Source organism: Myotis davidii, unplaced genomic scaffold (genome assembly GCF_000327345.1).
Source record: "Myotis davidii unplaced genomic scaffold, ASM32734v1 scaffold835, whole genome shotgun sequence".
Taxonomy (NCBI): domain Eukaryota; kingdom Metazoa; phylum Chordata; class Mammalia; order Chiroptera; family Vespertilionidae; genus Myotis; species Myotis davidii.
The window spans coordinates 208,171-229,213 of NW_006286786.1; the positions used below are offsets into that span (position 1 = coordinate 208,171).

At 34.6% G+C, this 21,043-nt stretch overlaps 1 protein-coding gene across 1 annotated transcript in view; it reads right to left on the reverse strand.

Moving 5' to 3' along the window:
- The window catches only part of LOC102766147 (transcription factor SOX-5), a gene marked incomplete at its 3' end in the record, with an annotated part of 290,659 nt that overhangs the window by 196,003 nt on the left and 73,613 nt on the right, over positions 1–21,043 (reverse strand). The window contains exon 3 of the mRNA XM_015560611.1: positions 4,883–5,093. Within this exon, the coding sequence (XP_015416097.1) occupies positions 4,883–5,093 (211 nt within the window). The remainder of the gene's footprint in view (positions 1–4,882; positions 5,094–21,043) is intronic.

Consider the following 21,043-nt stretch of genomic DNA (forward strand, 5'->3'; position numbering starts at 1 on the left):
AGCCAAACCGGTTAGGGCCCCATGATCATTCTTAACTTCTAGGTCTAATAGTTAAAAATCAACTAGGGAGAGATCAACCAAAGGACTTATACGCATTCATATAAGCCTAACCAATGGACACAGGCACCAGGGGGGTGAGGACATGAGTTGGGGGGTTGGGGGGCAATGGGGAGATAAGGACACATATGTAATACCTTAATCAATAAAGAAGAAAAAGAGAAAAAAAATCAACTGATATAGCTGAGCTACATCCAAATATAACATAACCATATTGTAACAGCCATATATTTTGAACTTGAATTTACTATGAACTTGGGCATGTTCTATGTCAGTTAAGTGACACATTGGAGAAATAAGACTCTTTAGCACTGGGCCATTTTGAGTAATGCCAGGCAAAAATTCAGATGCAGGAAAAAGACACAAACAAAAATACATCAACATATATCCCCCCTATTTACAACTTTTAAAGTATTTTGATTAATTGAAAAAATAAGCTAGCTGGAATTATAGAGCCTCTTTTTTTCCAACCCATCTGCAAATTTAATTTTCTTTCTAACTCTGTGGCCTCCTTTTGTATGACACACTATTCTCCTGTAACTTCTGAATTTCTGTTAGTGTGCTGTTGGCTGGGATAAGGTCGGAAGTAATACTGACTTTCTATTGAAATCTGTTTTCCCCACTCAATAAGAGGAAGCAAAGGCATGAATATGGCACCCTCATCATGATTTAGCTGGGCCTTGATGACTTAATGAAATTTTCATTCAACCTGTTCATTTGAATGGCCTTTGAAAACAATGGAAAATATAGCTTGAGGGAAGAAAAGATTTTTTTTGTGTGTGGCATATATTAGTGAGCTTAACATTTAGTTCCATTCAACCTACCTCTGCTCCCCTCATCCCCATATCACTGCTCTCACCAAAGAGTTATAAGGTTTAGTTGTGTGTTGAATATACATTTTGCAGCTCTTTTGTTAAATTTATCCCTAAGGATTTTTTTCTTTAGGTGCTGCCGGACCTCACAGAGCTACCAACAGCTCATTTGTTTGTACCGTGCAGTGTCCCTGTTCTGATGCTCAAACGATGTCAGAGAGGGTGGAAGGGAGGAGGAGAGACAGATAGAGAGAAACATGGATGTGAGAGAGACACATTGATTGGTTGCCTCCCGCACCTGCAACTGAGGAGGCATGTGCCCTTGACCTTAATAGAACCTGTGACCCTGAAGTCCATGGACTGACGCTCTATCCACTGAGCCAAACCAGCTAGGGCCCAACCATACACTTTGATTAATGGTCTCTTTAAAGCCAGAGCAACTTTCCACTTGCTGTTGAGACTTTTACACATCTTTCCAGATATATTTCCCCATGTTACCTCCTTTGCAATAAAAAAAATGCAAATTTCCTTCAACATCTTATACCCTTTCTATGAACAATTTTCTGCTTTGTTATTAATTTTTCTTGGTGATTAAGATCATCACTTTACTCAGATACATGTTACTCCTTGATAAATCTCCCAATTGTCACAGTTATTAAATAAAATTATGTGTTATGGAAAATATCTTTATTAATAAGTGGAGACTAGTTACAGCTTTGTGTACTCAATATACAACTAAGAATCTTGTGTTCATATAAATACATCTTAGTAGTTCTGTATTTACACAGAAATTATCTTTACGGAACTCAGGCTTTCAGATGTTTGCCATGTTCAATTTACATTCCAGTTTCCATAAAGATGATCTCTGCATTTTCTCAATATATTTATATTTATTAAGAACAAGTCATATTTGAGCGTAGATTTTATTATATTTGTAGGGGGAAAGTACAAAAAAAAGGTTGTGGGGAATACAATAATGAAAACTGTCTAATGTCCAGATGCCGTAGTGATGTTTCCTTGTGTCACCTCTTCCTTCTGTAGGTGCTCTCTCTCTCTTCTCTTTTGCCTGTGTAGCTATTACTACATATTACCCTTTTTTCCCAGTTCCCAATACCTCTGAATATCTCCTACTACGCAAATTGGGGAGCACTGTCTCCTGCCCTTTTTCCTATTATGAGTGACTCATTTGGCTTTGCCATATCATTTGCTTCCAAATTAAAAGAAGCCAACATGGCATACTCAGGGAATACCAAGGTCGTATCCCAAATCTCCAGGCAGGGTATCATCTAAAGATAAACCCCAAAACTACTTTGTAATACAATACATTCCGCAGCCTCACTGGTTCTGCCCAGGCCTTCATCCTGGACCAGAAAAACATCTCAAACAAATATTAAAAATTTACATATGAGAGAAATACTTCCCAACTCATTCTAGGAAGCTTGTATTATCCTAATATCAAAAGCAGATAAATATGTTTCATGAAAAACTACAGACATGGAACAGAGAATACACAAGATGAGTTTGCAGCATCTTATAGTTCCAGATAGTGAAGAAGTGCTCAAACAAATATACCCACAATCCTGGTTGTATGTCAAAGTGTCTTAGAAGTCAATGAAAAGTGCTTCCAATAGCCAAAGCTGAACAATTTGGGCAAGAAAATAAAGTTTAAGTGGATTATAACTCAAAGTATACAGTAAATACCCACAAGTCCATATGTGTGTGTGTGTGTGAATAAAATTAGTAAACGATGGAGAAGAGATAAATCTTTGATGGAGAAGAATTCCAAATACATTATGTAGATGCCCCACTCTAAAGAGGGGGAGCAAAGCTCCCTACTCCTGAAATGTGGGTTGCACAGAGCATCTTCCTACCAGATGATGGTTTGGAAAGGGGCCAGGGAGACTCTATAGTGGAGAAACCTGACAAACACCATATCAGTCAGTTGGTCAAGGTCATCATCAACATTCATAAGTTACATAGAAAGTATGTACCCTTGATATGAAGTACTTTTTAATAGTACTCTATTTCTATGGTCTTCCTCCAGAAACCATAACCCCAGTCTAATTAAGAGAAAACCAGCAGGCCAATTCCAATAGAAGTGCCTTCCACAATACATCTGAATAGTATTCCTCAAAACTTTTAACTTATCAATCACAGGTACAGTCTGAGAAACTGCGATAGCCAAAAACAAGCCCAGAGGCCTGCCTCTCAAATGTAACGTGTTATCTTTGAAAACCTCAGAGAACAGAGAACGCACACTTGGTGAAAATGAAGACATCTGAATAAAGTGTGGGCTTTAGTTAATACTGTATCACAATGTAAAACGGGAAAAATAATGTTAAACACAAAATGTTCAAGCAAAATGAACAGAATATATAAACAATGACAAAGGACTACCTCATCATTAGGTTAAGGTTAAGAGAAGTAATATGGAAAAGCTACAAGTTTCTTCCTTTTAATTTTTCTTTTTCTTAAAAAACAATTCTTATAGTAAGACAAGTATTTTTAATATCAAAAAAATATTCCAATACAGAAATCATCTGGGTCCTCCTCAAAACTGCATTATAAAAATGCAGATGGAAGCCAAAAAGTCTTTGACTAGATTATCTCTAAAATCCCTTCCAACTGTAAGATCATGTGAATTACATAAATTTTAACTAAAATCCATGTCCCAACTATGCGTCTGGTAGGGACCCAGACATTTTAATTAAAACATGACTCCCAAATATACTGGTTAACATACATTTTGTGTCTGATATACTCATAATTTACCAGTTTCCCAACAACAGAATAGAAATGAATCTAACTCAGTGTTATGTAGTATAAATGCAGACTATTTTTTGTATAAAGTGTTTCTTTTTATGTCCCTGTTTTTTGTTTGTTTGTTTTAACTTTCCACCTGACTCTGAAATAGGAGGCATGTTCTTATGTGCAATGTGGTATCCATGCTTTGGATGGGCATAGGTTTAAATAGGATTTAGTAAATATCTTTAACATAAAGGATGACTATCAGTAATACACAAATGATCAAACTTGCAATCAGTTTTTTTTTATCAGTTTGTTTGCTTTAATTTTAAGATTAGTCCATGTGTATATCACCTATCTTAACTATTAAAGAGATTTTAGAAGATGAATCTTAAAAGCAAGGCCTCCTATAAAGTTGAACAAATGGAAAGTTCGGGATAGCTAATGGAGTTAGAGAATCACTACTTTTCAAATATATAATAGGCTTAGCCATATTAATTGTGGACCATATAAGAAATAGTCCTAATTATCAAGGTAGTATAAGATGCATTAATAAGTAAAGGTTATAAAATATAACAAAATTGAAAAATGTCCTTTTAAGCTCTGCTGCTACTTTCTATTTTTTTTAGAACAATGAGACATTTTTGTTAGCAGTTCTAATTTAATATTGTATTAGTGTTTCAATTAACTAATGTGAAGTCATATAACACATTTAATAAATAATGATTGATTACTAGGATCACCTGCATACTATTATTGGCAATCCACTACTCATTCTGTTTTGCAATTCAAGACTCCTTGACCAAGGAGAGTAAAAGAGGAATGGATGCATATTGATCCGTTGCTTGCTGGACAAAATACTCAAGTTCTAGGCCAAATGGAGGTATGTGTATAATCGCACCTTGAGAACACAGAGGAGAGCACTCCAGGTACAAAGCGACTGGCTAGAGCTACTCCCCATTCACCTTGTGACTCCAGCCTCACACATCATAGGCCCTTAAAACACCACGATCCATCCTTAACTCTGTTTTACTCCACCGTAACTTATCCATGAGTGAAAATAAGACATCGCAGCAGACATTAATGATAAAAACATTGGAATAGCCATATTTAAATGTTTCTGAAAGAAATAGTACCCATCTTTGTAGCATTAGGTTTCTATTTTGTCCAATTGCTCTTAGAAAGAGTACGTCAAAAAACGGAACTAGAGGGTGAAATTAAATTATTCAAATAAGGAGACGGCAACAACTTTCTTTCCCAGCCTTTACCTTCTGGCTCATTTTTGATGAGCTCTTCCATTTTCCTCTGCTTCAAGGTGTCCACAACATCAGCCAGGCTGCCTTTGCGCCGCTCCGGAGTTCCCAGGGCTGTACTAGACAAGGACTCGCCACTCTGTCGCCCACCTTCTTCTGCCTTCTGAGGTGAGGTAGATGAGTTGTGTGGGGCAAATGAAGACATAACTTTATTGCCATCGACTTCCTGAAAGAGAAAGAAAGGAAAAATTTTGTCTGAAGTTCAGTAAGTTTATTTTTTTTTTTAATGATTATGTGGCTTGAAACATTAAGAAGTGGAATGTCACTCCGCAAAGGACATTTCAAAAAAGAATGCATTAACTTTACAGGCTAGTGATAAAGTCAAAGACCAACTCATCAGAGTAATAAAAATTTAAAGATTCTGTTGTTGAGATTGGGTATATTAATTAGATTTACTTATGTTTCTGCTTTTGTTTGAAAGTCTTAGATTTTCCTAGGCATATTAAATGTGGTGGCCATCTATATTTAACTTCCTCATGACACTGTAAAGCTTAAACAAATAACAGTATATGGACTTGAATGTCTTTCATTTTAAGTAGCCGCCTCTTCTTGATGGCGCTCTCAATTAAAGTGAGGTCCACTTTTGGTTCTCCACCTGCCTCTTATTTTTTAGAGAAAGCATCATCCAACAGGTCATTTTGACATAAGATAGTAATACTGCAAGTTTATTTCTGCTTATGCTGAAGATATTTCCAGTTGCATTTGCTATCTCAAACATTGTTTCTGTCAATACACTGTGTGACTTGGTACTTAAGCCTCATTTGCCTTACAAAATAAAGTTTCTTGCAGACTTTACCTCTTCATAATTGTGCATTTGTATAAAATAATTTATTCTATAATTCTATAATTTAAACAAATTTGCGGTGTTCCTTTTGTCATTATTTCTCCCACAATTTCTAACACAAATCTGGAAATCTGTATAATATTTGGAGTATATTTTGTATAAAAAGTTATAAATTGATTTTTCAGACAGTGTCAAGAGGAGTAATATTAGAATGATAAAGAAAAACTATTTTTTTTTTTACTTAAAGGCTTTTCTTACTTCCATAATCCTTTGACTCCCCCCAAAGTAGAGCTCTTCTTAAAAATAAAAGACAGAACTCATGGACATGGTCAACAATGTGGTGATTTCAGGGGTTGTGGAGGGGTTGGGGGGAGGCAGAGGGGAGGTGGGACAGGGCATAGAGGAATAAATGGTGCTAGAAAAAAATTAAATTAAAAAATGTCTATATCCTAAGGTCTTTGAGGAAGTTAGTCTTCCCCTAAGTATATTTCTTACTTCCACATTATTAAAAGTTTCAATTAAAGTATATTTGAGTGTGTGCATATTTAATATTCAGAATAGATTATATCTGTGTTTACACATTTGTTCTCTATTTAAGACATACTAGTAGATTATGTACATCTCAGAAAAGTGACAAATCACACTGATTTGATATCTCATGTTTTAAGGCTAATGCTAACATTTTTTAGTAACTTAAAAGTATAGAAATACTAAAAAATAGATGAAAATGAAATGTCAGCACAAAGATGATCATAATCTGTTCCTTTGATTTTTTTCTTAATGAGTTTAAAGATATCAGCTCTTGCCCTGACTGGTTTGGCTCAGTGGATAGAGCATCGGCCTGCGGACTGAAAGGTCCCAGGTTTGATTCTAGTCAAGGGCATGTACCTTGGTTGCGGGCACATCCGCAGTGTGGGATGTGCAGGAGGCACCCGATCGAAGTTTCTCTCTCATCGATGTTTCTAACTCTCTATCCCTTTCCCTTCCTCTCTGTAAAAACTCAATAAAAATATATTTTAAAAAATAAAAATATCAGCTCTGGCAAAAACATCAGTTTTTTGGGTGGGGCGAAGAAAATGGGGAAAAAGAAGCTAAAAAACTTTTTTAAAAGTGTGCTAATAGAGTCTTTGAAATTATAATTCTAAACTCTAATTCTTACAAATAATACAGAATATGTCTCTGATAATTACTATGTCTTGAATGAATATTATATAGATAATACTTTCATGGATGATTCTTAACTTCTAATGGACTTGGATTTAGAAATCAATATGCATAAGGTAATAATGACAAGCCCCTGCAGGCTAAGAGAAAGTACACTTCTGGATTATTTATTTAAAACCAACACATAAATACAAGCAAATGTATAAATACACACACACACACACACACACAGCAATCACAAATTCATTCAGTAAAAACTAAGGCATGTTTTTATGAAGGGCCCATCAAACATATTAGCTCAGTTTAGTTTGCAAACCAGAACACAGAAAAACCTCTCCATTAATTTCTTACAGATATTTCTTCTCATTTACTTCCAGGGACAAAGGCAGAAGCACCCCAGTTTTAGCTTCACTCTGAACATTTCTATTTTATTCTGTTTTCATATTATCTGATGGCAAACACTACAAACAAGAACTCAGCAGCCGAACTTAACCTGCCATAATGCAAAATCACACACCTATAGCATCATCAGTAGAGTAAAGGACACCCAAACGGTAGGCAATTAAGTCCATTCAAATGTCAGAGCATAGTTCAAATGAATGCAAAATACAATAATTTCCCCTTTTGCATGTCTCTAATTCTCTACACCTTGTAGAGTGGGAGGGCATAGTTTAAAGAGTAAAACATACTTCACAATTACTCTAAACTCAATTATCCCCCAGTATAAAAATAAGTAAATTAATTAAGCATTACTGCTATTTCACGCAGAAATATTTATCTTATCGCCGTTTCACCTGTCTGATTACATTTCAGCCTCTGGCACTGTTAACCCCTTTAACGGTTTTATGTAGTTAGCAGATGTTTCAGAGTGAGGCTCCATTGTTCATTACCATGGTGAATAGCTTGGGAAGGAGTGCTGGCCCAGTCTTCAGTCCAGACAGGCAGGCCTCATTTTTTCCAGTTTCTTCCCTGGAATTGCCTTCACTGTACCTGAAATAATGCCTATGTGTTTCTCTTCACTTTCCTGGCAGGTGACCATCCGGAGAGTTTACTAACAATGGCATTAGCGGTGCAGATTCGCAATATATATTCACTCAAGTTTTATGAACTCTAAGGGCAATCCTCAGTATTTTGCAGAAGAAATCTTAGAAATATTATATATTATTTCTGAAGTCAACTGATAAAATAGGATTATAAACTTTCTGTTGTTGTTTTTTGTTAATCCTCACCCGAGGATATCTTTTCCATTGATTTAGAGAGAGTAAAAGGGAGGGGGAGAGACAGAGAGAAACATCAGTGTAAGAGAGACACAGGATTAGTTGCCTCTGACACACACCCCAACCCTGTTTGGGGGATTGAGCTTGACCAGAATTGAACCCAGGACCCTTCAGTCCGCAGACCAGTCAGTGCTCTATCCACGGAGCCAAACCATGGATTATTGGTTAAGAAGCTCTGACCTAAATGTATACATCTTCACAGAAAGTAATATAAACCCATCAATATATACAAATTACACAATTTTTAAATGATCATTTATTTGCAAAAAGAGCTTCGACCTATGACATTATTGACATTTTATTAAGATAAACTTAAAGGTATATATTTCAATAATTTATACTATTTACTGTTCCCAAGGTAAACATTTAGAAAGAGGTCAATATTTTAATTATACTTAAAGAATAATAAACACATTGAAGAAAAACATTACTTTATTAATGGCAATTGTTTTCTGATTCAGCAATCACCTTGTGATAATACATATATAAATCTGAAATGGAAGGCAGAACAAACTGCCATCTTTTATAAGGAATGTTATCATTTTAACAATTATACCAGTTCAAATTTCAAATACAAATTTTCTGGAAAGGAAAACATAATATGAGCCAAAAACCAATACTTAAAATGATGAATAGAGTCATTCTTTAGTTAATATGGTCAATATTCTAGGAACAGGATATGGTCAGTTCCCAAGACCTATAAAACAAATCAGCACCTATAGACAGATCTCTGAAGGGTGCCCGTTATACTTGTGTTAACTGCTGGTATTAAAGCCATCCAACTTAAAATCTTTTCTAAATTTTTGCCTAAATAAGAGCTGCCTAATCTGTACTTAGGTTCAGCAATTCAAAAAATAGAAATCATCAGACACAGTTTTATTTGGGCAATTTCCATAGCCATCTATAGAGACAGAGCTTATCACAACTGGTCCCCATTCTATGTTGGAAAAAGCCACTAATGAATCTTTTTAATCTTATTGAGTTTATAAGATCAACAATTCTTAGTGCTTGAAAAACTACAAGGTAAACTAATTGAGATTCCAGATATTAGATGAGTGGTTTGCATATCTATCTAGGGATGGAACTAGCAAGGGATGGTTATGAATGGTTTTTAAAGTTAGCAAGACGATCAATTGTTCTTTAAAAAAATTGATTCCATGTATGCAGTTTGATCATCTGCATTGATCGTCTAAAATGCTAAGGTAGGATGCACTTGACTTACTCTACATGGTGTGCTAGCTAGTTACAAGAAACCAAAGTCAGTTTTTATGGAACCCTTATATTTTATACTAGAGGTCCAGTGTATGGATTCATGCACTTGGGGGTGGGGGGGTCCCTCAGCCTGGCCCTGTGGGGATTGAGCCAAAACCAGCTCTCCGACATCCCCCAAGGGGTCCTGGATTGCAAGAGGGTGGTTCTCGGGTGACACACCCCAGAATAGGGCTCCCTCCTCTCTGGTTCAGGGTGCGTCACCTGAGAACCACAGCTGCCAAGTCACTGCAGCTCAGCTGCTCAAAGCCTAAAAATACAGAATATTTTAAAGATTCCTCTGCTATGCAATAGGATAAAAAATTTAGCAACCGTCTAACTTGATTTGTAGTTTGTTTGGGGTTTTTTTGCCAAGCACTGAGAAGAAATGTTAACTCAGGTCATATTTAATTATTGATAAAATGTCTTGAGTGCTAACTTGTGAGGCAGCATAAAGATGTTCTCAGTTGAACACAGAGAACCTAAAGCCAAATAGCTTTGGTTCAAATCCTGGTTCCACATTCACTAGTTGTGTGACCTTGGGCAAGTTATTCAATCTTTCTTTGTCTCATTTTCTTCATCTGTAAAGTGGGCATAATACTATTATCTACCTCATTGCGTTGTTAGTGGATTGAATTACAAAATAATGAGTTATATGTATTCAGGATCTCATTAGTTAATATTTGTTTTACAAATGATAAAACTCATCAAATTATAACTAAGAAATGACAAGAGCTATATAAATATTTATTAAAGTAAGTATGCTCCCGGCATAATATTAGGATAGAACAATAAGCAAAACACAGAAATATATAAAAAAAAATAAAGAAAAGCCAGGCCTTTACCTGGAAAGGGAGAAGAGACAAACCCCTCCCCCTAATACTCCACCAAAAAAGGAAAATGCAAATACGATTAGTTTCATAGTTCTTTCTGCTGAAATCAAACTGCATCCATGGAATCAATTTTTTTCAAGAACAATTTAAATATTTTAAGGTGACCTATTTTTAAAGATAAGTGAATACAAACTTTTTAAGAAGAAAAAATGTAGTCTACACAATGTCATGCGACCATTAATGTGCTTTTATCTCTGTTGCATACTCGATTTTTAAATTTCACAGTTTCATGGTTCTCTACAAAGTGATAACTCAGAGAAATGATCAAAGAAAGAATGTTCAATTACTCCTCATTATGAAATAAAACTTTTTAAAGTCAGTCTAAAAAATAGAGTAATACATTATTTTTCATAAATACATGACACCAATTATTAATATGCCATACATCTACTTTCATATTTTTCTTTCTTCTTGTGAGGTAGACATATCAAGATTTTTGTTTATTCATGAGAAATTAGGACCACTAGGTTCTCTTGCAAACAAATCCTTATGTTCCTTTATGCTCTAAATACAAAACAACAGAGATAGTAATATGAGGAGGGATAGATTAAGTACTGATTATTTTTGCTAGTTTCCCTTCTCTATGCTCCAAGAGCACCTTGAGTAGCATGCTGTCTCCTCACTAGATCAGGCTGATGGCTTCATAGCCCAATGCCCATCAACTCCGTTATGTCATTATAGTAACCCAGTTTTCCTATTAGCCCTAGGCGGTTTGGCTCAGTGGATAGAGCCTCGGCCTGAGGACCAAAGGGTCCCGGGTTTCGTTCTTGTCAAGGGCATGTACCTTGGTTGCAGACGCCTCCCAGGCCAGGCCCTGGTTGGGGCACTGGCAGGAGGCAACCAATCGATGTGTTTCTCTAACCTCAATATTTCTCTCTGTCTTTCCCTCTCTCTTCCACTCTCTCTATAAGTCAATGGAAAAATATCTTCGGGTGAGGATTAAAAATAAATAAATAAATGAAATGTTTCATTATATTTAAAAAGAAAACAATTATAAAGGCATATTTTTCTACACTAGCTAAACCTTTTTTATTTTTATTTAAGGCTAGAGCGCGAATGCTGTCCCCCACTACCACAAATCATGCAGTCGAGTTTCCCATATTTGGGGAAATCGCAGGGTTTGGCACATCCAGAGTGCAATGGCTAAGCCTTGCCCTGGGAAAGCCACCTTCGTGATCATGGTATCTCCTCTGCCAGGTAAGTGTACTATTAAAACTTTCAATAGAGCACCATGCTGATCACAAAAGTAGCCCTTTTCCTTTCAGAGGGAACTGACATTAAGCAATGATTTGAGATATAAGAAGCACAAGCTTCAGTTCTCATTCCAAAAGTAATGATTAGACATTAGGCAGTGCACACACTCATAAAATTTCCCAACTAGCCAAACTATTTATTCATGGTATAAATCATAATGTCTGAGCCTACTTTAGCAGGCATATAAGGACCATTTTGTAGCACACATAATCAGAGACACGGCAGTCTTATAGGTAAAACATTGTATTCTCTGCAAATATTATTTTCACATGGTTTATATGAGTAATGCTATATATAAATTTTATTTTAGTCTTATAGTTCTGAAGACTTTTTAAAATATCACTAAGCTATTAGGAATTTCCCTGTCCAAATACACAAAATCTGTGTAAAGTCACTACTGTTTCAGTAAAAAATATAGTTACCAAACTTGGGAGTCCTGAAAGGTACTGCTCTAAAAGTTTAATGTACATAATCTTTTATAATTCTCAGAGAAAATCCATAAAGACTATTATTCCCATATCACAGATGAGGGAATTAAGCTCCTAAGAGTAATTTACTCAAGTAGTAGTAGGAAATTGTAAATTAGGGAACCAAACCCACGATCATCTACCTTTAGTATCTATGCTGGTCATCATTAAGTTATACTGCTTCCCACATCTGTAAGAGCTGTCAAAGGTATAAAAACATAAAGCTGATTCTCTTTCGTCAAAGAGTTCAAAATTAAATTTGATAGGCATGTAAATACACAGGAAAAATTAGCAATGATAACAACTATAATACTAAATTGTATGGTACCAAATTATACATAAGAAGAAGTTTAAAGAAGAAAGAACATTGGAACTCAACGGAAGGTGGAAACTTTTTATCATAGCACTTAGCACACTGTTTAGGATTGGTTATTTAATTTTCTTTCTACACCATGAAGACAGGAATCATGTCAGATTATTGGCCATGTACCCTAAATCCTATTATTAGTACATAATAAATACATATTGAGTCAATTACTTAATTTATTAAATATTTATGTATAGAATATTTTTTTATCTAAGCCTAAAAAAAAATAGATTGAGAGGAAAAGATATAGAGAATTCTTCCCTAGAGAAATCATCAAGAATAGGGTATAGAGTACACACACGTAACACACAAGAGAAGGGTGTGGCTTGACACAAATAAATGGAGAATAAAAAATTAGAGAATGACTATCATGGGACGCTCATTTTATGAAGGGTCCTGAAAGTCAAACAGAATTGTATACATTTGACCTGAAAGGCCATGAAGAATTCTTTTAGTTTCTATACTGGTTGATTCTCTTAAACTGGGTTGTTAGGAAGATTGGTCTAATAGTAATAAGAAGAATGAATTGGGTAGAAGAGAAAGTAAAGATTCCACTGTATAGGAAACTGTTACCATGCCACATATGTGATGATAAAAAGATTTTCACTAGATTGTAGCTATTAGAAATCCTAAATAAATTTGGAAGCAAATAATGATAGGATTAGATAATTTGAAAATAAGGAAAAAGGAGACAAAGATATTTTTTGCTTGGGAGATTGAAATAATGATTATGGTATTGACAAATCCAGTGGTTAGCAAACAGAGATGATTATTAAAATAGAATCAGTATACCTAAAAAATAATAAAATCCACATAACTAAATTCTTCTAAATTTGATTGTTAGCCCTAATTTCTGACCCCAGCAATGTAAATAATAGGTATAATCTGCCTCAGTATTCAAATGACGTTTGTTATATAGCTTAAAATCTTTACATTTGTATGTGGAACAGGCAAATGTAGATATGCCTCAAAATTCAAGATGCTGGTAAAAAAATAAAGGATGTAAAATTATTATTTATAAACCATTAATTTCTAGTGAATGGTTAAATCCATTTTAGTTCATGAGCTCTCAGAAAGTGTCCACCCATGGAAATGAGCAAATGGCCAAGTCCTCTTCACTTATGTCTAAAAATGGAAGCTATAAGTGGGCATCACCATCTCCTTCAGTGACTTGGGTTTACCATGTACAGTTTTCATAGTTTATCATTATTTATAATTGATTTTGAAAGATGAAAGATGTTTTAGAAAGAAAAATGTATACATGGAAATAATAATGGGCACTTACACAATCTGCAAAGCAGAGAGAAAAAAAAAACAAAAAAGGAAAAAAAATACCTAAAATAAAAATGTTAGAATAAAAGATTTTTGTTATTCTAGGAAGCATGTCTAAGGTATGAAAAAAAAATAGCACTGTATAAATAAAGGAGAAATTAGAACCAGACACATTTTCCCTTATTTACAATGATTTAGCACTCAGACTGCTCTATGTTTAACCTCTAAAATTCTTGTCATACAGATGTTAGAATGAGGGGAAAACAAAAATGAAATTTATCAACACCAAAAAAGTTTTGCAGAAACCTACTGCCATGAGTGCTTTATTGAGTTATGATCACAGGTGTAAATAAGAGGAGGTGGTTTTGCTCCATTAAAAAAATCATTCTGTCAAGAGAAAAACTGTATTTCTCATTATAAATTCTATGGAGTATAGAGAGTATAGAGAGGAAACAAATAAATAATTTTGAATTTTGGACATATGTATTCCCTTCTACCATTCTACCTGAATTCATGACTTCTGAATATCCTTCAATATTTCTGATATCTCAAAGTCATTCTGCCTTGGTGCTCAATAACTCACAAAAATGCCAATCCAAAATAAAGGCATGAATTCTTTATATTTCCCACACCGAGAATATAAGCTTTATTTGTGTTATACAGCTACGTTTTTGACTAATGGAGCTTAAATTAAATAGCCATTATCTTTATGCTGGTCATTTATTAAGAGTAAGTCTCAAGATGGGAACCAACTGGGTAGTGCTATGCTTACCAGCTCTGAGATGACACACACACAGAGGTTTCTTTCAAAAGTCCTTTGCTATATCCATTTATTATACTTAGCAATGTCACACAGGGAAAAATAATTTAAAAGCTCCTATTGAGCACCTAGAGACTTTGAACATAGACGGGTGAACACAATGTCAGAATATTTGGTTACAAGAGTCACACTTCCTCTCTTCAATTAATTTTTTTACAGTACATTTTTGGTGTCCCCATTATTTTTCTCTTACTCCCTTGGTTCTAACAGAAGTATACACACACACACGTATATATTTAATTAAGAGGAAATAAAACGGTTGTCTTTAGTTAAGATGTTTCCATTCACGGAGACCGCACATTTAAAAAATAAATTGCCTGAATAAATTCAATTATCTAGAGAAGCAAAGAAAATCACAGGCAAATAACATTATATGCAGAGGCCATTCCGACAGCTTCATGATTATTTTTATTGTTTCAGTCAGTGGAAGGGAGAAGCTGTCAAAAATACAACATTTCTCCCATTTTTAAAGGTTCAATGTCTCTGGTACTGAAAGTTGCATGAGCAATAATATCAGGAGAAGAAATTTGTCTACTACTGAAAACAGAAGAAGGCTTAGACCCTAACTTAATGCCAGTACACAAGTGGGCACCCATACACCTTGGTTGTATTTTGCCTACAAAAAGCAAAGGATAACATTTAACTTGCAAGTAGTCCAGTATCAATCCAGCCACTAACGATTGGCTTAAAAAAGTATACCGCCCCCCCCCAAAAAAAAACCCAAAAATCTAAGTAAATCCACATGTTAAATTAGCCTATGGCATTACTGTTAGTCCTGTCTTCTGACACCAGCTTTGTAAAGAGTAGGTGTTATACAGACTTTATCAGAAGAGACTCTTTAGCCTTTTACATTCCAATAAGAAGTAATTAAATATAATATTTTGCCTTGTTCTTGGAATATGACAAAAGTACATGGAGAAGATTTAAGCTGACTTTGAAATAGGAGGCTTTTTATGCAGAATTTACGTGCTACCTGAGTTCTCCTGAGGCGTGAATATACCAAGTAAATGTGGCATATGTTTGTATTTTCTTGCCAATTCCAAATTCATTCATTCAAATCACTCATTGTAGGCCAAATTCTTATCCAATTCCACAGAGCCACTGACTCTCCTGGAAGTGAATAGCAGCTTTGTGCACGGAAAAAGAGAAGTCAATAGCAGGTCTGTGCATAGAAGACCTATGCAACTGGTGGAAAGGATGAGAATCTGACCACAGGGTTTCTTGAGTGTGGTAAAAGCTAGTTTAAAATGACCTACACGATGAAGCTTTCAGCACCTTCACTTGAGTGTCAATTCTGAAACTTGACAATTTGAGTAACTGTGGATTTTTATATGGCCATCTTATATACCACTCTTCTTGCAATATGCTTGAGAATAATTCTTTTGTTGAATATGTTTGAATTAGAATGTCTTTATTTGCCATAATTAACCCCAGATTTTATTCAGAACCTGAAAGCATTTTCATAGGAAAATAATAAAAGCACCATTTATTAAACTCACCAATGTGTCAATCACTATATTGGAGTGTCTAGCCTCCTACTTTGATCCCTCCTATCAGACCTATGAAGTAGGTATTATTATTATTACTGATTTAACACATACAGAAACTGGGTTGGAGCTATGTACTTCAACCTAAATAAAAAATAATTTGAAGCCTTTTCTCTTTGATTCCTTCAATTGTAATTTTAATCATTATGTTATACAGTTTCTCATTGGATGAAAACACCTAAACATTCTAATTTTATTAACCTTAATCTAATTTTCTAGTCAAAGTTTGTTTCACTCCATATATGGCATCTCTCAATCCTATACAGTGTTTCTAATATGCCAGGTTAGTTTCATAATGTATGTTAATAGATATTCAGCTTTCCATACTCTTTTTAATCGGCTACATTTTATATTTCAAACTCCTTGACTTGTATTTCCAAATGAAAATTAAGCAGTTTTGTCAAACTCCTAATAACATTTTGAACACTACTCCCTGTCAAGGCATAAATACAAAATTTGTTAAACATGTGCCTATTTAAAAAAAAAACAAAAAAAAAACATCATACCGAGTCCCAGAGGAAATACAAATAATCTCCTAAACCCCACTAGTGCGGCCCAGTGGTTGAGCTTCGACCTATGAACCAGGAGGCCACAGTTTGGTTCTGGTCAGGCCACACGCTCAGGTTGCTGGCTCCATCCCCAGGTTGGGATGCATAGGAAGCAGCTGATCAAAGATTCTTTCTCATCATTGATGTTTCTAACTCTCTCTCTCTCTCCCTTCCTCTCTGAAATCAATAAAAATTAAAAAAAAAATAATCTTCTAATAGTCAAATCCAAGATTGTTCATAACTTCTTCAAAATGTTTCGATTACAAACAGTTCTTTTCCTCTATTTCTGAAGGCCCACAGTCTTCTGTTCATTCTTATCCCAGGCATTGCCTGTTTTGACCCTAAATCCTCTAAAATGTATTCAGCAGCCATAAAAATTATCTGCTTTTCTCTCTCTTAGGGGTGTAATCTTAACCTTCTATATTAAAGAGATTTCAGTGGCTTCTACCCTGCTTTCAGGAAAAAAAAAATTTAGAACTCCTTTGGATGATACAGAAACTTATTTATCATCACTCTCCCCTCGACTCAGTGACACAGCCATGATTTAACTCCTTGCTTTCCCCAGGCCATGGCCCCCTTTTCTCACTTCTCTGCCTCTTTCAAGACAACTTCAAGCTTTAAAATATGGTTTAGGTTTACTTCCTTCAGAATTGTAAATTCTCAAGGGATATTTGCGTGGAATAAATGACTCTTCTTAAATTCAAATTTTCAAAACTTACATCTAGGCAGGTACTTTCACATTTCCATCGCTTGGCAGGGGAGTCTCAATCACATATTTCCAATAATCTGTTTTCCACCTAAATAACTCAGTATCTCAAACTAACATGTATAAATGTGAACTCAGAATTCTGTTACCCAAACCAGCTGTTGCTCTTGGCTCACTTTCATTTTTTCTTTAGGGTGGCATCAACATTATCTGTCACACGGCGAAGCAAAAATCACTACCTTTGATACTAAAAAAAGTCTCTTAACCTCTATGAACTTTAATTTTTTCTATCTCAAAATGAGAGTTGTAGACTAAAGGACATTTAAGATATAATGCCAGGTTTAAATTCTATAGGCCTGTAAATGGCAAATATAAGAAAACACAGCAGGTCTTACCTTTAGTCTTTAATCATTCTAAAACTATTATCATTTTATCTTCCTTTAAATAATCCACATTTAAAAAATCTGTATTTACAGTAAGATACATTAGGAATTTGTGTTACCTCTCACCACTGAAATGGACTACATGGCCTAAGTTCATCCCTATGGAGAGGGGTATGTTTTGCCCTAGGTACTATGCCACCACCAAATGGACAGTGATAAATCTTACTAGGAAAAGCAGGTCTGTAAATTAATCTCTAGCAGGGTATAAATAACAAAATAGTTTTTAAAAATACATACAAATATACACCTAATATTAAATTTGACATATAACATCAACGATGAGAGAGAATCATTGATCGGCTGCCTCCTACACACCATACACAGGGGATTGAGCTCAGAATCCAGGCATATGTTCTGACCAGGAATTGAACCGTGACCTTTGAGTTCACAGGTCGATGCTCAACCACTGAGACACATTGGCTGGGCAGCCCAGTCCACATTTTGAGAAGCTCTGCTGGGGAACCATTTACCTAGCAATATCCTTTCTTTATCGGTCAGAAAATGTTTTTTACCCATAAACTTCCATAAGATATCATAAATTCTTCCATTGTAACATTCAATATTATCTGTATTCCACAATATTATCAAAGCCTTAATTAGGATGTATGTGCATATCCATTTTCCTCACCAGATTGAGTTCCCAGAGGGTGAAAATGTGCCCTTTTCAGGTTTGCATTCAATATGTTTTATAAATAAGATACTCAATAAGTCTTAGTTTAATTGAATTGACTTTTTTTCCCTTGTCATTCCACTGAAGAATGAGGCATTAAAGATTTTGGTAAAACATGACCAACTCCTTTGGGACAATTTTCTCCTATTTTACTGGTACTCATAATGCACTTAGGTGACTATAATGTTAGAAAGAAAGTGCTGAAATATAGGCTAATATAGAGAGTGCTTAGAATGAGACAAAGGCTGAGAAAAAAAAAGCAATTGGAAATAAAATGAAGGAAAGAGTAGGTAGAAGTTTATGCCACAAGTCAGCAAATTTCAACCTTTTTCATCTCATGGCACACATAAACTAACTACTAAAACACCAATTTTTTTTCCAATGGGACAAAAAATAGGTAGAATTTTGATTCATTCACAAGGAACGGCAATGGCTATATTAATTTTTTTTTTTAATTTGACAATCTAAGGGGAAAGAGGTCAGTGCCTGTGACTAAATAGTCAGGTACTGAATGTCTTAAAAATTCTTGTGTCATATAGGTTGAAAATCACTGCTATAAGAAAAGCAAAGTTGAAAACTTTCTCATAGATTTAACACAATATTAAGGAACCACCTTGTACAACTGGAATATTATAGAGACGCGGAAATGAGGTAGAAGTGTAAGTATAGTGAAGATTATACCTGATTTTAAAACTTTTTTTTCGGTACCAAGGATAACTTTTTTTTTGAGGGGGGTTTTCCATGATAAATCTAGAGGTCTTTCAAACCTTAACATGTTTCTTCAACAAATACAAATTCTAACTCTGCCCATTCTTCCTCCAGACAGGAAAGCATGTAACAATGCCAATTATAAGAGTAATTAAATTTAAAAAGATTATAATAAGTATATATACATATATGTTACATATATACATATATTACATGCATATATTACATATATACATATATTTACATATATATAAACATTACATAAAGCTTTTAAAATTAAAAAAATGCTAATAGTTCAAACTACTTAGTCTACACCAGAAAACTTATTTAAATGCACTTGCAAAGTCCAACCCCACAGCTGAGTCTATGTTTACCTTATAAGGTCTAACTAAGGTCCTTATCACAAGCCCATGATAACTATTCAGCCTCTTTTTCCCCTCTAACTATATAGACCAGGTATTTGAACTTAAAAACGGGAGTTCCACCTAATTTTATTCTAAATTGGATTTGTGCCATTCCCAGTGGTTTTACTGTATTCATATAGCTATGATTTCTGGTTGCACTGATCTTTCGATTTTTTCACTATTGCTACTTGTGTAAAATTTACAATGATGACTTTTTCTTCTGTAGAGGTACATAAATGCACTTCACTCACTAAGGAAATCTCATCATAATTACAGGGATCATGTAAAAATCCCTTTATCCACCATGAAAATCTGTAGCTATTTGAATGCTGCAAAAATACTTAACTATGCAAAATTAGATGAAGGAACTGTTTCTTTTCTAAATTATAAAATAAAAATTTGAAGGCATATATTTTCCTCAAAAATAATAAAAAATATCTTGAAGAGAAATAATTAAAGAAACTCAATGCCAATGGATAGTTCATATATTAAACTAAAACCTCTCAATTATAAATAATCAATTTCTTGTGGATAGTAGCTTTTGCTTTTTTTCATTATGTCTGAATAAACTAGCACGTAAAGAATAAATGAAAGAATGTAGAAAGAAAAATAATACTAAACAACATCTTTTTTTGTTTCAGTTTTTAAATAAATCTGTTTTATTTATCTTAGTGTTGATTGTATTGCCATATACAAGTTAATTAACATGGCTCTAAACTGATAAATAACTATCTTTGTTTTGGACTAGACAATAGATGAATACTGATATTAGTTGGTCAATATCACAATTTAAACTACTAAAAGATTATGATAACAAAGTGACCTGGAATAAAAATGGCATTCCAATTTCATACACAGGATGATTAAGCATGGAATGCAAATGAGTGGGTATGAGGCTTGATGATGAGAAAGAAGAAAAGTGGCAAGGATTCTATATAAAGGTCATCTTTGAACATGTTTTTCAAAATAGTTTTAGGTGTTTTACCAACCACCAGGGCCACATCATAGTTTTCCTGAGCCCTATGCATTTTTGTTTTCATAAACTCCTTTTCTCCATAATTATGAACAAATATATACATACATACATACATACATAAAATAGAATAAAATATTTTAAAATACATGTTATGACTCCACTGGTTTAATATATATATATATATATATTTTTTTTTTCTTCAACTTAAAAATCACTTTTCCTGTTCTGATTTTAAAGTAAAATGAAATATTCTCAATGGCCCTGAAAGGGCGGGGGACTCCTGGCACTGTGTCAGCAGTGCCTAATACGGGTCAGATGGTTCTGTCTACAATAGATTTTCTCCCTATCTTTTCTTTTTTTTAAAAAAAATATATATATATATTATTGATTTTTTACAGAGAGGAAGGGAGACGGATAGAGAGTTAGAAACATCAAAGAGAGAGAAACATCTATCAGCTGCCTCCTGCACACCCGCCACTGGGTATGTGCCCGCAACCAAGGTACATGCCCTTGACTGGAATCGAACCTGGGACCCATGAGTCTGCAGACCAATGCTCTATCCGCAGAG